Here is a 25,184-nt window from a genome sequence, read left to right on the forward strand (position 1 = left end):
GACTACGTTTGATTTTAACCTTTTTATTCAACCTAGTAATTTTGGGAGTCACACTATTGGCTACTAACATATTTATTTAAGTCAATGGAAAACCTCTAAATTGAGAAGGAATTTTTTGTGTCGGAATTTTAGTCAGCTAGATCACTGAAGCTTTATTGAAATTTATAAATTCGCTCGGTTTGTGCGGATGAAGTTAAATTATGAGTAGTTTAGAAAAAGAAAAGGTTTCAGTGATCGCTTTCCGAAAATGGAACAAGTCGTCGAAGTGGGATATCCCACCAGCGTTAATAAAACCCATACCAAGCCTAGAAGAGTTAGGCTTAGGCTTAAAAGAATCTGCAAAAACTCCAACCATTGAAATATATATTTATAATGCATTATATTCAGGGTGTTAACTAAAAAAAGGTTCAGGGCCAAAATTTTAAAGTGTGTAAATTGAAATTTTAAGTCTAAATGTCTTTTACCAAAAGTAAATTAGGGGGATAAAGTCTGGCACTTGGGTCCAACCGCACGACGTCTTATTTGAGGGGTAAAAGTTTTGGGCTTCGGAAATGACTTCCCCCTCGCCTCTTTACAAGGACACAAAGGTATCGATTGTACTCCGCCACGATGAAAAATAGTTCTATAAAATACGTGAATATTAAACTTTTGCTTTCGATAATTTGGTTAATTTAGTTCCTAAATAAAGTAGATATATGATAGAAACTAAAATGGGTCATTTTAAAAATAATAACACGACTTTTGAAAAGAAATAAACCGTAACTAGAAAAACGCTCACTTAAATCGTGGAGAGCGTGGCGCCATCTAAGAGCAGAGATCGGGACTAATTGGTATATCTACGATGTTAAGGCCTAACAATTTGCAAGACTGCAAGTTTAACTGAAATAATAGATATAGCTACGAGCTTTTTTTGTTTATTTTACAATTGATATAGTAATTATTAATTAAAATCAACCGTTATCGAAGGAAATAATGGTCAGCATTTGACAGAGAGACTATTTGAAATCACGAGGCGGTGACATGGTTGCCAGGGGAATAAAATTCAAAATTTTCATCTTGAGCGCAGACCGGAATACCACAAATGCACTACTTCGCGCGTAATGTGCTATCCTTATTGGTTAGAAATATCACGTGATCACTAGCTCTTTAAAAAGGGTGTCAAGCATGGTGGAAGGTAAAATCTGAAGGCAGTGATAGACTTTCTCCCCCTATTTACTTTTGCTTTTACCCAATGCAAAACACCATGATGAAAACCATTGGCTCTCAAGATAAACTTTGATTGACCTTGAACCATGAGTTAAAGGTCACCAGAGTTTACAAATTTTGATACTCTAGCATGAGTATTATTCGAGTTATTAGCCCTTCAACCTGGTCTCTGGTACATAATTTTCATCACGAGCGACGTTCATGTTTTTGTCTAAATTCTTTCGACTTGTTATTGTGTTCTGAAAGTTTCAAATTCCTAGCTTAAATATATTTGGAATTGTTGGCCTTGTATCTTTTGTTAGTATGCTTATGTCGCTTAATGCTTTTACGTTTTTTTAGGTAATATTTCCATAAGTCTATAATATTGTTCCATAAGTTTTTCACTTTGGGGAATATTTTACTGAGGGCTAGTAACGGAGTGACGTCATGAATAGACGAAAATCTCCCCCTAGCGAGGCGCTGTAAAAGGCTACGTGTGACACGTGACGTTAGCAAGCGGACCCAAAACAGTAACGAAGCCCGTCATGCAGTCTGTCTTGTGAATAGCTCTCAGTAAAACTTTTCCATGTGAAGAATAGGATGTGTCACACTTATGTTAAAATATTATACACTTATGGTATTACTAATGTTTCTTTAAAATATTTCATATTAGATAAATTTCCACTATTTTTTCCAATAAACCTGCTTCTTTTATTTGACAATGCAAATTTATTTTAGAACCTGAGTCTCCGAAAACTTCATTAATTTGCAAAAATTGCATTAAAAGCGCTTGATTGTAGTTCATTTTAGCTCCTTAGTTGTTCAAACCGGTTTGTTTACTAAAATAATGGCCGTCGGTTTATCAGACATAGAGTTAATTGGGCGACGGCATTATTGGCATTTGAGATTCGATGACGTCAAATATTACGTAGGGTACGGATGACGCAATATCTGTGAATCAAACCGTTAGTGAAGAAATAGAGCTTGTGGCATACATATGAGTAATTATGTTACATATGATACAAGTTACTACTTATTAGAGATGATAAAATTAGCGAATAAGTAGATTAGTCAATTAAGAAAAGGGATAATAAAGCTAAACCTTAAACAAATTTGAAGAAATTTAAAAACTTACTAATAGCTCGTACCGATACTTATCTCCACCACTCTACCCCTATTCGGCTTTCCGTTGCTATGCAACTTGTTTAGAAAAATTTTAATGTTTAGGCTTAGTTACTCTTTTCGGTGTAAAGCCTGGTTCACACGGGCAGTGTTTTCCTGGTTTTCTAGTTTTACCTTGGAGTAGTCAACTTCTCTACTCCAAAGTTTTACCACCTTTTCCCGTGGTTCTGGCGCACAGGAACACGACTGTACACACGGACAAAATTTGCCGGATTTTATCACTGCGAGCGCTGCCGGGGAACGAGAAAACGGATAACCTTTTTTTGAGGGGCGTTGGGCTCGACCAGTCAGAGTCAGCGAGCGTTATGTCGTCACGTGGTAGACGCAAAGATTCTTAAGCCTACTTTTAAAGGCTTTCAAAATCGCTCCTTATATCACGTGACAGCGAAACGCTCGCTGATTAGTCGAACTCAAAGAGATTCAAAAACCGGGAAAATAAAGTAGAGATATTTCAACATTTTTTTCTCCGTTTTCTCGTTTACCAGCAGCGTTGACGGCAGAAAAATGACAAAATCCGTTAAATATTTTCCTTGTGTACAGTCGTTTTCCCGTGCGCCAGAACAACGGGAAAAGGTAGTAAAACGAGAAAATCAGGAAAACACTGCCCGTGTGAACCAGCCTCTATAGTCGCAAGCCAGATTTCCCGCACGGTACCGACCAGAGATCCTGGCAGTTATAGAGATGCGAAACTCCGCCGAAAACCTAACAAAAAAATGCAAGCATCAGCGCCGCCCTTCGGGCGGAAGGAAGCGCCCGTTTCAAGCCGAGAGACGCAAAAATTGTAAACAACGGTCCTTGAACAACGGTAACAATCCTAGGATCTCTGCGATTACTCCCCACGTACAGGCGTCGCTGCGATCGGCAAAAATTAAAAAATAAACTGGTTTGCTTAGGGTATAGGGAGTTTCGCATCTCTATAACTGCCAGGATCTCTGGTACCGACGAGTTCCAAATAGGACGAAATCGGTCTACCGTTGGAATTTCTTTCTATTTAATTTAATTAGGTTTTCACTCGAAGATCTATTTGGTCCGAGTTTCGCGCCTTTTTGTTTGCTCGAAGACCTATCGGTACGAGCTATTAGTAAGTTTTTAAATTTCTTCAAATTTGTTTAAGGTTTAGCTTTAATATCCCTTTTCTTAATGGACTAATCTACTTATTTGCTAATTTTATCATCCTTAACAATGCAGTCCATAGGTGGTTCCTTTTAACTACTTATTAGAGACAGGCTTACCCAGCTAGTAAATATATATTTCTAAATATGAATTTAAAGAGGGTAAGGGAGAAGTGGCTAAGTATCCGCTGATGGTGTCGTTTGCAATAATTGAAATCGTATAGCACTCGCAGGGGTCTTTAGATGAAACCAAACTCAATGACCTTGAACAATCTCTTCAAGGCCATTCAAAAACCCGTTGGGCTTAGAGACTCCGTTCCAAAGGTGTGCGTCATCGCATTTTATGTCCGAGTGGCTCTCAATCGATCTAAACTGGATAAAAGGAAGCCAAGAAAATAAACACCAAAAGAAGAAGGTCATAAATAAAAATTTCCAAGAGATCTGGCTTATAGTTGTTAATAATTTAGAAAGTACTTGTGCTACGACATCGAAATTTTCAGGACAAATTCACTCTGGTAAGATCTTTTGCTATTAAAATTCGGTTGACCTTGAACCATGTCTTCAAGGCCATTCAAAATATATCTCTAAGACCGTTATGTTTGGAAGGTCGGTTCCAATTCGAAAAGTATTCGCCATCACTTTTTAGATCCAAATTTATTTTAACTGACCTAATCTGAGCTTAATTGAAATAAATTTTAATTTTAATAATTAACATTTTTATTTATGATCTTCTTGTTTTTGGTGTTAATTTTCTTAGCTTCCTATTGACCAATTTACATCGGTTCAGACTGTCAGGGCCACTTTATTGGGCATAAAATGCACACCTTCCAACGGTTATCAAGATAGATTTTGAATGACCTTCGCTATATAGCTTATCAGGAATCCATAACGCTACTTGGAATGAATATCTCCCCATATCCCCTATGGTATTTTGTGGCGGAACATTCTGGGTGGGGCCAAAAACGCTTATACCGCCTTAAACGACGTAAAATTCGGTGACGTGAAATGCCTTGCGGCATATAAACTCCGCCTGTTATGTTCCGTCACAACGGCGGGGAATCAAATCCGTTATTCATTCCAAGTAGCGTTATGGATTCCTAAGCTTATATAGTCTTTGGTCTCTACCAAGCTTGACTCCAGCCGCCTCAGGACTAATTAATACTGGGACTTTTCGGTCACAGCCAACTTTGACACTCGCGCAATAGACGGTAAAATAAATGGGGGTGGAATTTTAAACCGTCATTGCCACTTAAAAACTGGACACTAGCCAGGGAGGGAACACCGGATTGGTTGGTATTGGAGCATGCGCAGAGACCAATTTTTAACTGTCGCCGAGTAACAAATATCTAAATCATGATTCTTCGTAGAGCACGTGGCGCCATCTAAGTAAACTGACCATTATATTTCGGGAATAAAAGCTAGACCAAATGGTTGTTTAACTGTAAATTTACCTATAACTTGAATTCTTTAAATTAAAATACAAATTATTAATTGAGATCAATCGTAATAGACGAGAAAAACGATTGAAATGACTTCAGTGACAATCACAAGTCGCGAAGTGGGGAGGCTGGCAGCCATGCTGTCACGAAACGTTTCCCCTTTTTTCCTACCCCCAAATTCAAAAACCCTTCCGAGGCTGGGAAGCCGTTGGAATTTATTTTACCGTCTTAACCCATTCGTTAAAGTTTCAATGTTAACCTACGAACAAAAATATCTCTCGGCTCTGATCGTCCCTGGCCGAAAATTACTTTTAGAATAGTTTTTGCATTGAAGCAATATAAAAACGAGCGTTGGCCAAAAAATGCGTAACTCGCTCTGGACAAATATAATATAACTACGTACCCTAGTTTCGAAACCACGGCGTTTCTTGATAGCGCGTTTTCTCGTGAGGCTTTTACTGAGTTCGCGCCGGAAGTCGGAAAAATCGGGCTCCATAGCAGGGTGAGAAATAAGGAATTTCAATAGATAAGATTATATTACTCACCTTTAGTTTTCTTTCGTTTCGAAACCTTTTTAGAGCTACAGGCATGGTCCATTATTGTTTTAAAGGGCAACGCAAGCTCTGTGGCAAAATAAAGAAAAAGCAACGTGCTTTTTAACCCCCTACATCCCCACTCGGTACTGGCGAGACCACGCAGAGTTTACTGTAAATTTCGCACTTTGCATACATATTCACACAAATGCCAGCTTACTTGCGTTGCCCTTTAAAACAATATAATGCAAAAATATCTGGGGCGTGATTCTACTCTTATCGTTAGGAGTTAACGAAAGAAAATTTTCGTTGGCTCCATTGAAATTATATTAGCTAACGAAAAATTATTTTCGTTAAGTAGCTAACGATAAGAGTAGAATCACGCCCCTGGTATCTTGAAAACCGCAAGTCAAAAACCACGGCGCAATTTTCACTAAACCTTTACGTTTTAACTAGATGTCGGTAGCCCTGCCAGCTCCATGGAGGCAGTGTTTTCGAACTTCCGCCGGGAACTCAGTAAGATGAAGAGTCCATGGTAAGAGCCTGCGTTTACCATTGAGTTGGGAATAAATAGAGGTACAACTAAATCTGGCTGGCACGGGACCAATTTCGTTCAATAAGGAGACTTTATCAACTATATCTTTCTACCGTGGCGGCATCTGTCTCTAGTGGTGGCAATTATATTGCAATTGAATTTTTTCGCGAGCTGATACGAAATTGAAATGTATGATTACTCGTAACAAAAAAACCTTTGAAGTTGTTTAAAAATAATTTAATTCTGTCAACACGATCCTTTTTAACTCAAGTTACGGTGAGTTAGCTAATAATTATTTATTTTTAGCTATATAACTTTACAAAATATAGATGGCGCTACCGCCTAATTATAAAGATGAATTTCGTACAGTCTTATCAGAACAGGTCCGGCGTAACCATGGCAACCGAAATCGTTATTGTAATTCTAGCAGTATTATTCCCAATTCAATGGCGTTTACGTGCAAGGAGCTTGATTTCGAATCTAGGGTACGTAAATAATAATACTTTATTGCCAGGATAGAGAAAGTGAAATACACTTATTGAGCTCCTGAGAACGCACTTATATTACGTACACCAAGCATTCAAACATAGAACAAAATAATACAAAACAAGATTACCAACACAAGACAGAGATATAGATAAAAAATAAAACATAAACTAAGCGGAACAGTATAAAAAAAATTGTACAGACAAGGACAGGTGAATTGGGGAAGCTAAAGAGATTAAGCGGGAAATAATACAACACACTATACAATAATATAAAACTAATTCAGATATTTACAAGGGGGAAACGGCGAATGACTAGAAGGTCCAGCCACGAAACTTGTCCAAACGTGATTTAAAAGAACCAACCGAGGATTTAGTTTTTACGGCAGAGGGGAGCTCATTCCAGTGATTAATAATACGTTGAGTAAAAAAGACCCGTCTGGATAAACAGCTGCACCTGATTTTGTACAGGGTTGGTGCTTTTCGATCCGACCACTTAATTGTAAAGGACTGGTCGGCCGTCAAGTCATAGAAACCATGGACAATCTTAAAAGTTTCAATGAGGTCAGTACGAAGGCGGCGATCAGAAAGGGACAAAAGGCCCAGGCGCTTAAGGCGGTTAGGATAAGGGAGGGTACGCAAACCCGGGACAAGTTTCGTGGCTTTCCTCCGCACCCGTTCCAATCTATCAACGTCTTTAACAAGGCGAGGAGACCAAATGCTCGAGCAATAATCGAGATGAGGACGCACTATACAAAATCTTAAACGATTTAGCACTAAAAAAAGAGAAGGAGCGCCTTAATAGATAAAGGGCTCTCATTCCCCGGGCTGAAGCAGCTTTGCTGTGAGTGTCCCCCAACATTCTGCCCGAGAGCATCACCCCCAAATCACGAATGATATTTGGATATTCGATTAGTCTGCCACCAAGACGATACTGTTACTCCCACAATGCAGAACTGATGATTTGGTGGAGTTAAAACTCATACCGTTCGAGCCCACCCAATAATCCAATGCATTGACATCGGATTGAAGTAAAAGAGCATCAGACACTGAGGTAATTCCACGGCAAAAAGTTTCAAAAACGACTCCTTGACCACAAGGGGGAGATCATTGACAAAAATGAAAAAAGTGTGGGGCCCAAAACCTACCCCTGGGGAACGCCACTAGTGACCGAGCACCAGGACGAGGTGACGCCATGAAGAACAACACGCTGAGACCTATTACTTAGGAAATCAGCAATCCAGTTAACAATGATTGGGGGAACCTCTAAGAATTCCAATTTGCGAATACGTAGGGAGTGGGGGACTGTGTCAAATGCTTTCCGTAGGTCTAACAAGGAGACGACCCGAGGTGTAACACACCGATTTGGTTCAAACTCGGGGGTTTGGTAGACCTTCATGTAACTTGAAACACCCTAAAGGGAAATGTCTCCATAGGCAACCAAAAATGTTTTTAACAACACAAAATGGAAATTTTCCCATAGAAAATAACATGGGAATCTGACCAATAATAAAAAAAAAATTAATTTTCGAAAATGCTAAAAATAGAAAATATAAATAAGAAAATAATGAAAAAGTTCGAAGTTGGTTAAAATCTTTACAGAGGTACCCTTACATTTGGTCAGATTCCCATGTTATATTCAATAGGAAAATTTCCATTTTGTATTGTCAAAAACGTTTTTGGTTGCCATGGCAAAACGGTTGCCTATGGAGACATTTCCCTTTAGGGTTTTTCAAGTTACATGAAGGTCTACCAAACCCCCGAGTTTGAACCAAATCGGTGCGTTACACCTCGGGTCGTCTCCTTGTAAGTAGATAAGGTCAACGGCGTCCCCATTATCAAGACAGCGCGTGACAGCCTCCATAGTCGAGAGCAGATTCGTGAAACAGGAGCGTCGGAGGAGAAAGCCATGTTGGTCATTTGAAAAGAACGACCGTTTTGAAAGGAAAGACACAAGAGTGTCACGAACATGTGTTTCGAGCTCTTTACTGGGGAGACAGGTCAAACTAATAGCTCGAAAATTGTCTACCGAGCAGGAATTGGGGGACTTTTTGATGGCAGTGACATTTGCCTGTTTCCAAATGTACGGTAGCCGACCCGAAAGTTATATTATCTTTGCTAGGGCATGTACGAAGGTATAACAAGGAGCGGCCATGTTTAAAAACAAAAAAACAGCTGCTACTGTTTTTTTAATAATGTCCATTCTATGTGATGCCTTTGCACTTGCGCAGTTGCTTTTTTACCTATTTTCCCCGATAGATTGATAAGAAAGAGTTTTCGCCGCTGGCTAAAGAAATTCAATGGCCACTGGGGACGGCACGGAGAAAAGGTAAGGAGTTGTGCTGAAAAACAATTTGAACACAACACTTCTCCAGGACAGACCCCTAAAGAGTGTCGAAAGGACGACTTTCTCACGCGCGATGATGTCAAAGCCCCATTTACTCAGCTGACATTTTCAGGCGCCAAAAAGACCCGGGGTTTATTCCTTTTTTGTCAGCCTCCATTCTCCCGCTGGCATAAAAGTGTAGCATTCAAATATATTTTGAAATGTATTGGATTAAATTTGTCTTAAACATTAAAATTTACCTTTTCAAAATGATCAAACTGAATTCGCTTCACTTTTAAGGTTTTAACTCTCCAAAATTCCGCGAATTATCAATCAAAAACGGAAAATTACTTCTATCTGTTATTTACTTTCGAAAAAACCGCGTTGTTACAAACGTTCTTGTTCGATTTCGCAGCAGCAGCTGCTGCACCAAAATAACGTTGAAATACGTCTGTACAGATGGCGCTTAAAGGTGAGTATAATTGAAATGACAGATTAAGCACTACACTCATGAACGTGAACGTACAGCTTACCACAAAGCTTTTCTAAGCGATTGAGTTAACTCCTGGAAAAACCTTGCTGGATACTGAACTGTCACGTTAGGATGCGTGGTACGTCAACTCTCAAATTTATGACGTATACGCGTACTTGTAAATTCGCAAACTGATACGCACTTGCTGCCGTAGACGTACAAGTTTTGATTTTTTTATAGTACAAAATATTATCGCTAGGGAAATAATTTTTTGAACTTGGCTTGTGTCGAGTTCGACCCGCCATCTTTTATATTTGAGTTTAAAGACGATTCAAAATTAATCATTTATTAATAAATATAACATTTTATTAATTTATTTTGATGTCACAATATGACGTTTTTGTACGGCAGGTAGTTTTTTCAAGAAATTATCGTTTATTATTCTTATACGAATCAGACTTGTATTTTATTTTAGGCCTCGTATCCATAGCATGTAAAAACCTAATAACATAGCAGTAAAGGAAGCCATGTTCGCCAAAAATCAAACTTAGGCCTAGGCCCAATTAGCATTATGTTGACTATGATGTACACCCTAAGAAGGTAACTACTATTTTTGCGCCGTGTGTTTATATTACTGTTCTTTTTAAGATAATATATAAGTTGAAGTTTATGCTAATAGTGTTGTTTGTTATGTTTAACAGGGTGACTTCTAAAATTTGGCGAGTAATGGAATATGGCAGTGTCTGGTAACGTTGTAAATGAAATCGGTGTTGATTATCTCCTGGTTGGTGTACATACAGAAGTTCTGAGGATAGCAGTATTTGCTTCCCAGAAATACATTTTGTATGGCTCCATGATGATGCAGGCTGCGAGAAAACGCTCCAATAATCGCAAGAAGAGCCACTCAAAGAGGTCTAGCCGGAGTGAGAAAAGTAGCAGTAGCTTCGGAGGGAGTTGCAGTGAGTCCGATGGCGAATCAAGTCGATCTACGTGGAATTCCAGTGTATCAGAAGAGTGCGAGTTTGCGATAGTTAAAGGTGGGGATTTTGCTGATGGGGAATTGAAACTTAAAATAGCCACCAGGCGTGTAAAGAAAGCTGGCGAAGTCGGGGTGCGGATTAGTGAAAAGTTATCAGGTATGGGTAATACTCAAGGAGTTAGTAGTGCGGGTGATATCCAAGTGATATCGCAACCTGGTACAAGTTTGTGGCCATTGAGTGGTAATGAATACCTAAAGGATGATTGTGGGAAATTTTGTGATAAAAAGCCATCATTCTCATCTTGTGAACATCAAAGAACAAAGTGTTGCAGTCGGTGTCCTGAAAGTAGAAGAAACAGTAGCAGTGGGAGCAGGACGTCTTCAAGCAGTGCGAGTAGCCGGAGTAGTAGCAGTGGTAGTGGCAGCTCATCAAGCAGCCGAAGTAGCAGCTCGTCTAGTAGCGGAAGTCGAGGCAATAGGAGTAGGAGCTCTAGTTCGGGCAGTACCAGTCGTAGCAGTAGTAGCGGAAGCAGCCGCAGCAGTAGCAATAGTACAACAACCTGTAGCTCTTTTAATAGCAGCTCTCATTCGATATCATACAGTGACAGCTGGACATTTAGTTCGGATGATTCGAATTTTGTGCCAAGTGTGCTCAATGATGGCCAATCGTTAACTGAAGTTACTCAAAATGAAGATTCTCCAACTAAATTGAAAAATTTATCTAATTCTGTGATACGAGATGCCAGATTCGGAGATGCAATTACCAGTGCAATGGCCAAAAATGAAAAACAAAGTTACGCTGATATAGTCGCATTGAATAAGCGGTTGCCAATTGGCAGGACAGGTATCGATAGCTCTCTTGCCAGGATGGGCTGCACATATGACTCCTCCATTACGAGAAGTCACGAACCTACTAAGAAATCTAAGAATAGTGAGAGGACAAAAAGGACTAGCTCTCGTAAAAATAATGTTAAACACCATTGTAATAAGAAACCTGTGTCTCCAGATAGGACTTACAATAACTCTCATTCAAAAAGTGACATTAACAGGGATTCTTTAGAGAAAGGCTCTTCAAATGATGTCAAACTTAGTAATTATGATATTGCAAATGATTATCCATGTTCATTACAGTCAAAATTGCCAGATAATAATGAACTTACTGTACAAAATAAGTTTGCAACAACTCTAAAGGAAACCAAACTATCATTAGTTACAGAAGTAACAGAACCTATGTTACCAATAAGCAGTTTAGAGCTTGATCCGTTGGTCGTTGATTCCCAAGCCAATGTTTCTCCAGATAGCGGCATTCAATCAGGTGGCTCTCCAGATCAAGATGAGGCGTATAATCATCCGGAAAATGCTTCATATCTTAGTGATTGTCATAACAGGGAGTTCTGTCTCCGTGATGAAACGAAACGAGACTATAACGCGCTAGCACCCAGTGCAGAAATCAAAACGGCCAGCTTTTCATCTCTAATAATCTCGTCATCACCATCACCACCACTATTAACGCCTTCGGAACCACTATGGCAAAATCATTTTGAAACAACACATCCCAAACGCTCTGCCGAAGAACATGAACAACAAGGGGCTCCGTTGCTAAGCTGCGAAGTGGGAATCAAAAGTAATTCAACAAATTTTGACAGCCAACTCACTAAAAATATAACTAGTAACACCATTCAAGATTTGGAGTTGATGGAACGAATCTCATCTTCAAACGTATCAAGTTCCAAAGACTTACCCAAAAAGAATGATCAAAATGTTTCATTATCCAAATACCAAACTAATTGCGAACGGACGAAACGTGTTAAAGAAATAAAGAACCAACTTAAGAACAGTGGAGAAACTTTGAATAGGCTAGTTATGGAGAGTAAATTGGAACGGGATGGAAACCAACAATGCAATCCGATTCAACCTGATGAGCAAGAGAAGAAATTGCTTATTCAAACAAATTCTAGTGATCCAGATCTCCCTCAAATATGCAGTAAAAATAATAAACTTCAATATAACCAGAATGTCAGCAATAACAAAACAGATTGTGATCTTCAAATGTTAATTCAGAGCGTTCAAAATAATATTTCATCTCAATTACAAGGAATGGAGTTCGATGAATTAAGTGATTTGGAACTTGACGAAAATATGTCCACAAAATTTTTGAACCAAAGAAAGCCATCGGTTGAAGATGTTTTACCACTTGATGATTTAATTTTTCCTACCAATTCTTCTTCAGATTCTAATAATACACAGAATTTAAAGAAAATTTCACCAACTGTGACGAATGGTAATAATTTGAATTTTGTTCTGGACAAAAATGCGATGTCTTCTTCCTTGAGCTCCCTATCTCAAATTAGCGAATCTAAATTAGAAATTGAACCACCCATTAAAGCGAATAATGTTGATAATTCTGAAAACAAGGTTGAAAAGGTGTTGAATAGAAGTAGAAGACGTAAGCGTTCGTTAATCAAACCTACATCTTTGAAAGCAAAAAGTAAAATTGCCTCGAAAAATGTAGAACCTGATGAGTGTAAAGTCAAAACCCCACATCCAAGATCTAAATTATCGAGAGTTGCAGATTTTAAAAGTGAGAATATTACTTCATCTCATAATAAAAGTCACAGGAAGCTCTCTTACAAACAAAACAAACCTGGTAAAATGGGAAAAAAGAAACGTGGATTGAAAAAGATTAATCTGAAGCAACCGTCTGATAACCAATTAATTAAACAGAAAAATACAGCAGTTTCTAAACATAATACGACTAAAAAAAGTAAAAATTCATATAAATTTACCAGTGATGATAAAATTGAGAAGAAAAATAGCGAGCCAAAGAAGAAGTTAGTTGATACTGTTAATCCAAATCAATCCCTAAAAAAAATAACTCAAATAAATGGTTCCGTGAAATTATCAGAGACAAAGGTATCTTCAATACCAAAGAAAATTGAATTGAAGAAAACTTCAGAAGCTGTAAAATTGCCAGATATAAAACCTGATGAACCAAAAGTGGAAACACAAAGTGTGAAAACCTCAGAAGTTGCTGTGTTAAAGAAACATACTCTTAAAAATTATCTCTTGGCCAATGAGACGAGTGATGCTGAAGCTGCCGCATTTTCAGACAGACCAACTTCCGAACTGGACAGCATTCAAAAGAAACATAAGAAGAAAAAGAAGAAAACCAAAGTAAGTCACACTAAGGAGCTACTGGAAGATCCCAAGCTGTTAATAGAAGTGGATAAAACTATGAAACTTCTTCAAAATTTATCTTTAAATAAAAATAAAGTAACTGCCGAAGCTGACACAACAGACCCATTTAGGTTACCTAGCATTTTTGTTTTAAAGAGGTATCTAAAAACCAAAAAGTGTGAAAGGATCCATAAACCACAATTAGACAGTAAACCAAATTCAAAACGTGATGAAACTTTGAATGTATCTGAATCGCTGAAAACCATACGCAAACCAGCACGGAAGAAACTTGCTCTTCAACCCAAAAATTCTGAAACTGTCATAGAAGCCCTGTCTGTAATTTTACCTATGCAGAATTCAATCAAGAACTCTGGAGATAAATCTGTTTCTAAATGCTCTCCATCCATCAAACCTGTAGCAGTAGCCCCTAAATTCAATACATCCCAAAGTAATAAACCCATAAGAGATGCTTCTCCACCATCGGCCAACGAACAATACCTTCCTTTGAAAAAACGGCACCATCATATCAATATACTTGAAAATACAAATCAAGATTCCAAACCTGCAACTGATGAAGGTTGCTCTCTAAATGAAAAAGTCAGTCCAAATTCAAATGCATCTAGTACAGTCCGAAGGAATTCTGCAAGAGATTCCACTGAATATACCAGAAATTCAATTGACGAAGCAATTGACGCTTGCATCCTAAAGTATGCAACTGAAAGTCCTATTAAAACAATTGAAAATGAGAAGCCGATCTCTTCCACTCCATCTCAGCCATGCGTTTCTTCAAACAAAGGTGTTGCTAAAAGCAATATTAAACTTGTTAACCAATCTAAGGCAAGTTCAAAGTCACCAGTACCTCCAAAAACTGATACCAAATCCTTTAAAATATCTGCTAACAGCCAAGTTAAGGATTCTTTAAATGAAATTGAAAATTCTGAACCATCTGCTATATCAAAAGGCTCTACTAAAAATAATATTAAAAACAAAGTTGCTAACATCAGCGCAGCTCTTGAGATTCCAGAAGTTGAAAAAACACCTAAAGGTGAAATTCTTTGCCCTGATAAAACACGAGACTCCTCCACTGAAAAGCAAACTGCTTCAACTGAGAAATCTGATTCGAATTCAATTTCTCATCCAATATTAAATAAAAGAAAAAGACCAAAAGCCACTATAAAATCAATAGAAGATGCAATTGAAAGCTGCATTTTAAAGTTTCAAAGTGAAACTACTGAACCAACCGTGCCAATTAAAGAAATAAAACCAAATTCTGAAGAAATTAGTTCAGTGAAGAAATCTGATACTAAAGGTCAGAAAGTAAATCAAACACCACTGGAAATTGTGGCTCAGAGTAAAGCGCCAGAAAATGAAGACTGTGGCTTTAATAAAGCTTCTGACAAAGTTACTAAACAATCTTCTTCAAACCTGAAGACGATAGAATTACTGCGACGAAAAAGAAATAGATTACTAAAACAAGCTAATGCTCAAGTCCATAAAATTAATTCTCCTACCAACTCTGACCCATGTGAAGATAATAAGGACAAATCAATTGTTACAGAAGATGCTAAAGAAACACCGCAGGTGAAAGTTGTTGAAAAGAAGCTCAAAACAATAAGGAAGAGAAGAATTAGGAACCGAACTGGATTTGTAAGGCCCAAACGAAGAAAAAATAAGAAACCAACAATTGTACCCAAAATTTTAAAATCAGTCGAACCAGAAGAAAATGAAGTAGTCAACAGCCCTCCTCTAGAACAGGATGTAAAACCTACCATTGTAGATAAGTCCAAAGGTAGTCTCACTAGTAATACAGTTTTAACAAAGAATTGCAAAGATTCAAGCTCGAAAATAAAGAAATCTGACAAAATATCGCCAGTTGTAAATCCTGTGGATAATGTATTGCAGTGTATTGAATCTGTGATCAATATGGTAAATGAATGTCCGATGGAAATGAGTGTCGTCATTGACAAAAGTGAAGCGTCAATTGACATTATTCAATCGGAGAAACGAAAGAAATCTCCTGAAGATGAAGTTACTGAAGAAGCTCCTGTTAAGAAAGTCTGCTGTAGTGATTCGGATGAAGTTGAAGTTCCTCAACCGTTGTGAGTATTATTGTTTAGGAAAATATTTTTTTATGCATGGCAGAATTTTAATTGCTTTTAATTTATTTAGACCCCCAAAAGTGATCATGGTAACTGAACCATCATCTGGTAGAAGCTCGTTCAGTGGGGATCAAAGGAAGTTTAGGAAACGAGAGCCAAGGTTGCCTAAAAAGCGTTACCTCAAGGCTGGTTTATATTCATCGTACTTCAAGCAGGATGTGTAAGTTTACTAAATAAAATTTTTATGTTCGGTTTAATTTGACTTTATTTTTAAATTTATGATTGTAGCGCATTTCAAATAGAAATGGCTGAATCTAGTGATTCAACTTTACCAGAAACAGGAAATACTATTGATAGACCTAGAGCGAACAAAAAAATGAGAAACCGGAATACTTGGGGTTTGTCGAAGTTGAATGGATTTGAGCCTGAAATTCTTCCACCTCCAATTCACGTTGGACGTTTTCTAAGGGAGCGAAAAACAGATTTCCAATTGCCATATGACATATGGTGGCTTCAAAAGCATAAAAAAGTAAGCTTTACTAAAAATATGTTAAATGTTTTTTAGATGTTTCGAAAATAAAATTGTTCATTTTGTAGCTTTTCACCAACAGTGACCCATCAAATAAATATCGGAAAATTAGAACAAGTGCGTTTTAGTTTCAATAATTTTACTGCACTTTTATTATTGGACTCATTTCTCACAAATAAAATATCTTTCAGATGTTTACGTAGATATCAAACCTGTTTCTCGTTATGAAGTTCAGAGTTGTAACTGTTCTAAACCCATGATTCAAACCCATGGAAAAGGATGTGGCACTGACTGCCTTAACCGAATGATGTATATTGAATGTGCTCCTCAAATGTGTCCTTGTGAAGAAGCATGTGGAAACCAAAGGTTCCAGCAACATCAGTGGAGTCCTGGTCTTGAGCGATTCATGACAAATGATCGGGGTTGGGGCATAAGGACTACTGAATCTATAAAAAATGGTATGTTGTATACCTTTTTTTGGAATGTAAAGTTACCAAAATTATACTTAAGTCTTTTTTTTTATTACTTAAAGGCGAATTTATTTTGGAATATATTGGAGAAGTTGTTAGTGAGCAAGAGTTTAGACATCGTATGGCTGAAAGGTACCGAAATGATCAACACCATTACTGCTTAAATTTGGACGGAGGGATGGTCATTGATGGATATAGAATGGGTGGGGAAGGAAGGTTTGTCAACCATTCTTGCGAACCCAACTGTGAAATGCAGAAATGGTCCGTTAATGGAGTATACCGCGTCGGCCTATTTGCGCTTCAAGACATCAAACCCGATACGGAGCTCTGCTATGACTACAATTTCCATAATTTTAACGTTCAAACTCAGCAAGCCTGCAAATGCGGAAGCATTAAGTGCCGAGGTGTCATAGGTGGTCGCTCACAAAAAAATAGTACACAAGCCAAAGAAAAGGCCATTAAGGAAAAAGAATCATCAAGCAAAACATTAATCAGTACGAGGAGGAAGAAAGAGAAACCAAATAATAAAGCCAAAAAAGAAGTAAGTAGTGGTTTTTTTTGCAATCCATGTTCGTAAGGATTTTCTTAATTATGATTTTCTTAGCGAGGAGGTCTGAATTCAACCAAATCTCAACATCGTTTTACAAGCATGAAACCTATGTCACATCAGGCGAGATGTTTTGTTCAGAAACACCATTGTTTTCTTCTGCGAAACTACGAGAGAGTGAAAAGAGCCAGGAGCGAACAAATAGCAGCGGTTGAGGAACCTAAAATCGACGATTCTCTTAAAGAGTCTAGTATTAATAATCAAGGTTTGTTTCCGTTTTATTCCAATTTATTATAACACTAATTTACTAACCTTATTGCTATTTTTTTAGAAGCCTTTTTAACTCAGTTTACTGCGCTTAAAACAAGTAGATCTGTTAGAACTAGGTGGTTAGCAAAAGCAGAAGAAAATACAGAATTGACAAAAACTGCCAAACTAGCACAGATTTTCAGAAGTATTTTTTCTACAGTTGCATCTTATAAAGGTACATACTTTTCCATGGGAAATTTTTAACCTTAAAAATGTTAATTAAAACAAATCACTTTTAAACAGATGAACGAGGAAAAATGACTAGTTTTGCCCTGACACTTCCAAGCAAGAAAAGGTTTGAAATTTTTTCAATATTCATTAATTGAATAGCTATTTCAGTATTTAATATAATTCTTTTAGAAATCCGAACTACTATGAGAAAGTCTCAAAACCTATTGACCTAAATACAATTGAAAAAAATATTCTAACTGGTCAGTATAAAAGTGTCGAAGCTTTTGATATGGATTTCAAGCGACTGTTTGATAATTCAGAGGTAAATTTATTATATTTTTTATTCAAAATTAGAAGCTAAAAGTTTTTTTGCCAGGCCTTTTACGGAACATCTTCGGACATAGCTATTGCTGCTATAAAATTGAAAACAGTGTATGAAGAAGCAAAAGCAGAATCTCTTCCTTTGTTGGAAATCATCTTAGGCGAAGTTTTAAATAACGATCAGCCTGAAACCTTTTTACCAGGTAAACTTTCCTAATTTTAACATTAACCAAGGCTTAAATATTTATATTTTTTTCTTTTTAGAAACTGTTACTTCAGATGAAAAAGAAGATGTTATTAGGTGTATTTGCAATATATATCGGGATGAAGGACTTATGATCCAATGTGAAAAGTGTTTGGTATGATAATATTATAATAAAAACTTAAACAAGATCTTTATTTATTTAAAACAAATTGCTTTTTAGGTTTGGCAACACTGCGATTGTGTTGGTGTTGATGGTAATGTTGAAAACTACCTCTGTGAAAAGTGCAATCCGAGAGAAATGCCCAAAGTAATTTAGAAATATTTTAATTAAATCTGTATGGGAGTACTGGATTTGCTTTTTGTGTAATTGAAGGGGAACTCCATAAGCCTTAGTAAAAAAAATTACCTTATAGCCCATAGACCTGTTTTTGCAAGACTCACACTTGGGGAACTTAATTTGGATGGTTCTTCACACAATTAACAATTTTTTTTTCATTTCAGGACATACTTGCAGTTCCTCAACCTCCTTACGCTACTCCTGGCTCTCAGTATTATCTTACATTAACAGAAGGAAATCTTCAAATCAGGCAAGGTAAAGTATAGAAGTTTTAAAAATATTATTATAACAAACTTAAAAATTACCACATTGGTCATAATATAAAGCAGGGGTTCCGTGAATTTATTTTGGAAAAATATATATGGTAATCACATCCACACTGTCGGGGCTCTGCTTATTTTGATTTTGAACAAAAACATTTATTTGGGGATAACTAATTATAAAGAACCATTTTAGACACCGTAATGTATGGAAACAAAATGACCCATATTGACCACTTGCAACGGATGTATCTTTTGTAAGCCCAATTTACCCTAGTCTTAGTGGTTTAACCACTGGAACACGCCTGACACTCGTACGCCTACATTGGGGCGGGCGGGGGGGGGGGGGGGAGATCAAGAATGGCGTTGAGCCTTCACATCATGCGCGCTATATTCAAAATAAAAGAAAATGGAAAATTAATAAACACTAATAGTGAACAATGCAATAAAATGAAACCACAAACAAACAAAAGATTATAATATGCGTCAAAAGAAAAAACCAAACGGAAATAATCGTCAGAATAAAGTTAGCAAGTCAGAACGGCGTGGACTGCTTTCAACACTTCCTTCAGAAAGATGGGAAGGGCCCTCTTATGGCGAGTACTAAGAAGACCTCGCCGTGCTGCAGCTTTGGATGAACAGTCGAAGAGGATGTGCTCAGCGGTATGCACCGCCCTGCACTTAGAGCAAGATTCCGAGCGGAAGAGTGTCGCCAACATGAGCCGGACACCAAAAAACAGTCACAGAGTAGGAGTACCTGTCGCACAAGTCATGAATAGTGGTGACCACCAGATCATTAGAATGTGTGTGTGAGAGATGGCGCTAGTAGAGGAGAGAGCAATGTATATGGTCAGGGGAACCGACACTATTTAAGGTCGCGTCCGCTCTGGGAAAGGGGGAGTCTTGACTTCTAATTTGTAGCCTGCAGTACCATAATGTATCGAACCAAAATAACCCATATTGACCACTAATGTAACAAACTAAAATTACGCCCACTGATAATGTAATGAACCAAAAATTCTCAAGAAATTGGAAACTGGTTTTAATTCTTTATTCACTTTCAGGTGATTGTGTCTACTTAAAAAGAGATCAAAGCGATAAGAACGAGGTCAAAAACTCTGAAAACAAAAAGAACGCTTTATCCAAACAATTATCTCATAGAGATTATGATATATTCAGGGTTGAAAGGCTTTGGAAAGATGAAAAGTATGAAAAGTTTCTTTAAGCTTTAGTTTAGAAAATTTTAAATATCATTTTAATTTTTAGGGGCTCTAAACTTATCTTTGGCCACAATTATTTAAGGCCCGAAGAAACTTATCATGAGCCTTCACGAAGGTTTTTTCCAAATGAGGTATTACTTATTAACGGTAGTACTTTTAGTTGCTAGCACAAATAATATATTATAAATTATATTTATTAGGTGTTTCGGGTACCATTGTTTGAAATAGTGCCACTTTCATTAGTGGTTAGTCAGTGCTGCGTCTTAGACCTCAGCACTTACTGTAAAGGCCGTCCCAGGGGCTTTGATGAAGCTGACATTTATATCTGCGAATATCGGGTGGACAAAACTGCCCATTTTTTCTACAAAGTATCAAAGTCAAAGTAAGTTATTTTGATTAACTAATTAGCCTATTAGTATCGTCATGGACATAAACCTTTAACTCTTAAGTTTTACACTATTTAGGTATCCTATTTGTACAAAAAGCTACGCATTTACCCACTTTGAAAAGAAACTTAATCCAAAAAGGACATACATCGTAAGTTTTTAGATTATTTAATAGATTTGAAAGAAACTAATTGACTTGTGATATTAGCCTCACAATGTACCTGAAATATACAAAAAGAAGCCCAGTGATAGACACAACTCCACTTCAGACACCAATCAGAAATTACTGCCATGTAGGACTCAAAACAAGAAGGAACGACTACGGAGGGATATCCAAAGCCAAGTAAGTTCAAGTTCCACTTTGCGCCATTGCCATTTTTTGTGGTTGGCTATGACAGTTCGCTTGCCACTTAAGTTGTCTTTGAGATAGCTAAATTACATTGGACTGATCACTGATAAGAAAAAATAGATTATTTGTGCACCTACACTTTGATCCTTTTTGTGTTGATCATGGCCATTTTTGGAGTATGCTGGTATTTATTTTTCTCCCCTAGTGATCGTACGGGTTTGCATTTAAGTGTGGGTCATGGTTTTTTGGAATTTTTATTTTTAAGGGTTTTCTTACTACAAAAGTGAGAAAACTCATTCAAAAGAAGCACATCTTTTTTATCTTATAAAATGTCGAAAACTTTTCCAAAATAATCACATTCATCTGGATCAGTCTCAGCATAGACGAAGGACGGGTTTGCGTCTATGGTCTCAGATTGTGACTCTTGATTAATGGGGGTTTTCTCCCTCTCGCTGTGACTCTGCGCTTTTTGATCTTCTTCTACTACTTTTCAATTTTAAAATCTCGGGCGTTTTTACAATTTTTTTTTTGGATTCGGAAAACTCACTAAAAAAACCCCAATCAAAAAATTTTACAACACAAGTAGGGTCGGGGTTGAAAACCAGGGGATCACGACTTACCGGGTCATGGTCGAGGTCACTGTAGGTTCACTATTCTCCCCTCACTAATGATTTTTGGCTTTTAAATAGCTTTGCCGCAGTGTTATGTTTTTTTTTCAAATTAGAAACATTTGTAAATGGTTTACAATTTTCTTTTAGCGGGAGGAGAAACGCAATCGTCTAAATGGAATAAGTTCAAAACTTCTGTTGGGCCTTGGCACGAAACAAACGGTTGATTTAACATATTTATTAGAGGGTGGGAAACGTATGTGTCGTAAGGGCAATTACAGTTGAGTGTAAATTTCAGTTACATCGCCTTCCTCATGTAAATAGCAAAAACTGGTGTCATTTGTTTCTTCACTACAAACTTTTGGGGGAGAGAAAAGGGACTTTGTTAACTTTGCTTACGAATAGATAAATAAGAAAAAACCCTTTTGTAGATATTTTCACTAGTTCACTTTACTCTGTTGTTGCAATTATTTTAATGTTTTACACCTTTTGTTAAAATTTGTTTTTACTCAGAATCCACCATTTTAAATATAATTGAGGGTTTTTAAATTCATTTATTTGTTAGATTTTTGGGAACGTTTCGTTTTTATTTGGTTTTTGATTAGTGAAATATTAGGGATAAATTCGTAATATATGAAAACAATTTCAGTTTGTGTGATGTTTTTTTTATTTGAAAGTTTTCCTTTTGGGTAGAGTTATGCTTTATACCGGTTATAAGAATTATACAGAATATATTAATATTATTCATTTTGTATGGTGAGGGTGGAAATTCTCCCAGTTGCCAAAAGTCGCATTTTTTTAAAAACATTTTGTTAATGTACTAGAGCTTGTTTCAAATTCGAAAACTTTTTAATGACTCACTTTTCCAACACAGTTGTCTGATGGCCTTTGTACTTGACTAATTCAACCTTAAACTTAGAGGAAAATTTTAATAATTAGATAAACAATGCTTATTTATATAAAAATCTTATTTATTTTTACAATTTTAGTATTTTCAATTTTGTAACAAGTAATAATGTATTATAAAGAGTTTAAGCATGACCATTAAGGAAAAATCAGAAATCAACACATTCTTAAGAGAAAAATTAACCCGTTTTAAAAAAAAAGCTGGTATCACTATACCAATAGTGATAATCGGTTTGATAAGGCTTAAGTAATGTTTATATTAAGGCTTATAATTAAGACCTTTGTGTAATCTAAACTATTGACTTTTGTTGATCCTGGTAAACGAAACTGAGTTGGAACAATGGTCTTCGTGACTACAATTTAATACAGAGAGCAACGTATGGTAATGACATAGCAAGACATTTGGGTCTTTTACTAAATTATTTTGGTACCTTTGCTATCTGGATCACGAACCCCATTTCAAGTCTTGATTAAATAGTTGTCCTATTTGAAACAGGTTTAAGTTTTATCTATTCCTGATTTGATTTCAAGCAAAATAACTAGTCGTTCAAATTTCTAAAAACTTTCATTCATTTTTAGTGCTAGGTATATGGTTTGAAGAGTATGTAAAATGATGCAATTTTTTTTCTTTTAAAAGAATTTTTGAATTAGTTCGCTAGGTAGCGCCCTAATTCAGATTTATGTAAAATGTAAATAAGTGACGCATTATATAAACACATCTCTACACGTGTTTTTATTAACCTGAAGAAAAACAGTTATCACAAAATCATTGCATCATCCATGGGCTATAAAACCACATTCCTTTCGTTAGTCTATATGTCAAAAAATAACTAATTGTTTTGCGTTTTTTAACCTAAATGCATTCGTAAGTTATCTCCCTTTTGTAATTAATAATGAAAATTTTAAATGATAAACCACAAAAAGTTAGGGGATGTAGGTTTGTGTAGATTTAGCCTATAACTCTTGATGTTTGCTGTTAAAAAAACTACGTAAAATGAGTATTAAATACTCAATATTCATTAAAGCTTGTTGTCTCATCAAGTTCTGTAAATAACTTCATAGTAGAGCGTTAACGGCTGTCATTGCACTTTGATAAAATTGTATTAAACTATTTTTAACAATATGATGTATTTTTATGTAACATGATCAGTTTCCTTATTTGAAGGTGAAGGATATAACTCATGTGAAATATGCGTTCAAATTACGTGCGTATATTGGATCCGGGCACGGCCAACTTAGATCTAAGTTGGCCGTGCCCGGATCCAATAATACGCACGTAATTTGAACGCATATTTCACATGAGTTAAAAAAAAATTCCGAAATGTCTGCCTGTCAGCCTTGGATATAACCCTGGACACTGTATCTCTAACCGGACGGAAAAGGCAGCCTAAAAGAGGTACCCCTCACTAAGATTTAAGATTTATTGGTAAACCCATACAAAGTACAACCCCTTGAAATCGGGGCGGCGTCACCAAATTAAAGGGAGCACGGTTTAAAAACAATACACAACATTAAACCAAATATCCGTTTGCGTCCTACTTCGTATTAGCTGAAAATTAATAGTCGGCCGTACTCGATTCGCAGGGCCGTCAAGGTCATTCGGAAGAATGTAAACCCCCCATTTCAAACGGAACGTTTTGTCGACCACGTGACGAATTATATGTCCTTGACAGCCCAAAACTTTCAAAATTCTTGAACCTCCGCCCCTTTACAGAGAGACGGTGGCGGCGGCAGCTGATCTTGTATGGTGGAAGCTACAGCTTTTCCCGTCCGGTTAGAGATACAGTGTCCATGATATAACCATAGAAATCTCATAGGTAACTAGAATGCTGCCGCTTACGGCCGAGCTTGTCGCCAGTTCGTTTTGAATCTTCAGCCAATGAGAGGCCGTAGAGTGGTTCAGCTACTCTCGCGGGAGTCAATTGCAGACGATGCAATCGACAGCCAAGCTCGGGAAATTCCCGTAGGATTTCGCTGGGTTCTTTTCGATTTTGAGATCGTAACAGCTTGCGGGTAATAACTTAAATATAATCGTAAAAGTATTAAATTTAATATTTGTTTTCTTAAATTTCTTTGTAATAAGGAATCTGTAAACCTATTTGGAAGAAGATAGCTCCGTTTCATTTGCAGGTGCGCTTCATAAACATAAAGCCTAAACATCTTAATTTCCCACCGTTTATTAGCCGAGGCCTAATGTGTATTACCTGAAAATTACATATTTTCGCGACCGGAATATCGACGCTTTTTACACGACGGAATAAAACACCGCGAAGGCATTTTTGTAAATAAAATAATATTTAAAAAAATTAAAAAAGTTATGTCTGCAGAAAACTCGTCGTATTTGTAGAATAATGACCAAATTCGGTTTTGCTAACGTAATGAAAAATAATGAGCTAGGTGACATCATTATCTCTGGTGACGTTTGGGGTCTTTTCCTCGGGGTACTGTCTTGAGGGATGCATTTCAGGCTGTTCTTTCGCCGCTCACAGGTGGGTCTGTTAGTCATAAGCATGACTAGTTCCCCACTTTCATTGTTGCAATGGAATGTTGACGGTATTGGTATCCATTTTGGGGCATTGGCCAATTTAGTATTACAGGAATCTCCTACGGTTGTGGGGCTTCAGGAAACTTGTTTAAGTCGCTCTTCTCGCTATAACCTTACCTTTGGTATCTTTCAAAGTTAGTCGTCAGGATCGTTTATGTCGTTCTCATGGTGGTGTTGTGTTGTTGGTGCATAGTCATTTTCCACAATATCGCTTGGCGTGTCCTCCTCTTCAGGCCTTAGAGGTTGTCGCTGTGAAGGTTAACTTGGGTTTTGGCTGGTGTAATCTTGTTAATGTGTACAATCCTCAGGGCTCTGCTCCTCCGGGCGACTTTACGGCTTTGTGGCAGTTTCTGGCTGATACTTAGTGTGTGTCTTTGGGGATTTTAACAACCATCATGTCTTCTGGGGGGATTCCATTGAGGAACGTGCGGGTCGTGTTGTGACGGACTGGTATTTTGAGTACGATAATATGGTTCTGCTTAATGATGGCTCCCCAA

At 37.2% G+C, this 25,184-nt stretch overlaps 1 protein-coding gene across 2 annotated transcripts; it reads left to right on the top strand.

Annotated features, from left to right (window-relative positions):
- The first annotated feature begins 9,348 nt into the window (after nt 1-9,348).
- Nucleotides 9,349-23,223, top strand: ash1 (histone-lysine N-methyltransferase ash1). Of its 2 annotated transcripts, XM_090164243.1 has the most exons (22): nt 9,583-9,680; nt 9,745-9,869; nt 9,971-15,524; nt 15,595-15,744; nt 15,813-16,053; nt 16,122-16,170; nt 16,245-16,511; nt 16,586-17,064; nt 17,128-17,335; nt 17,402-17,554; nt 17,623-17,674; nt 17,740-17,872; nt 17,927-18,074; nt 18,136-18,230; nt 18,297-18,383; nt 18,578-18,668; nt 19,738-19,879; nt 19,940-20,024; nt 20,094-20,275; nt 20,358-20,430; nt 20,488-20,622; nt 21,387-23,223. In XM_090164243.1, the coding sequence occupies exons 3-22, from the start codon at nt 10,003-10,005 to the stop codon at nt 21,519-21,521; spliced, it is 8,427 nt and encodes a 2,808-aa protein (XP_090020369.1). In that variant the 5' UTR covers nt 9,583-9,680; nt 9,745-9,869; nt 9,971-10,002; the 3' UTR covers nt 21,522-23,223. The 2 variants fall into 2 exon arrangements, with proteins under 2 accessions (XP_090020370.1, XP_090020369.1); XM_090164244.1 differs by lacking the exons at nt 9,583-9,680; nt 9,745-9,869 and adding an exon at nt 9,349-9,408.
- Nucleotides 23,224-25,184: the final 1,961 nt, after the last annotated feature.

Source organism: Leiobunum rupestre, chromosome 11, assembly GCF_980474605.1.
Source record: "Leiobunum rupestre chromosome 11, qqLeiRupe1.1.hap1, whole genome shotgun sequence".
Lineage (NCBI taxonomy): Eukaryota > Metazoa > Arthropoda > Arachnida > Opiliones > Sclerosomatidae > Leiobunum > Leiobunum rupestre.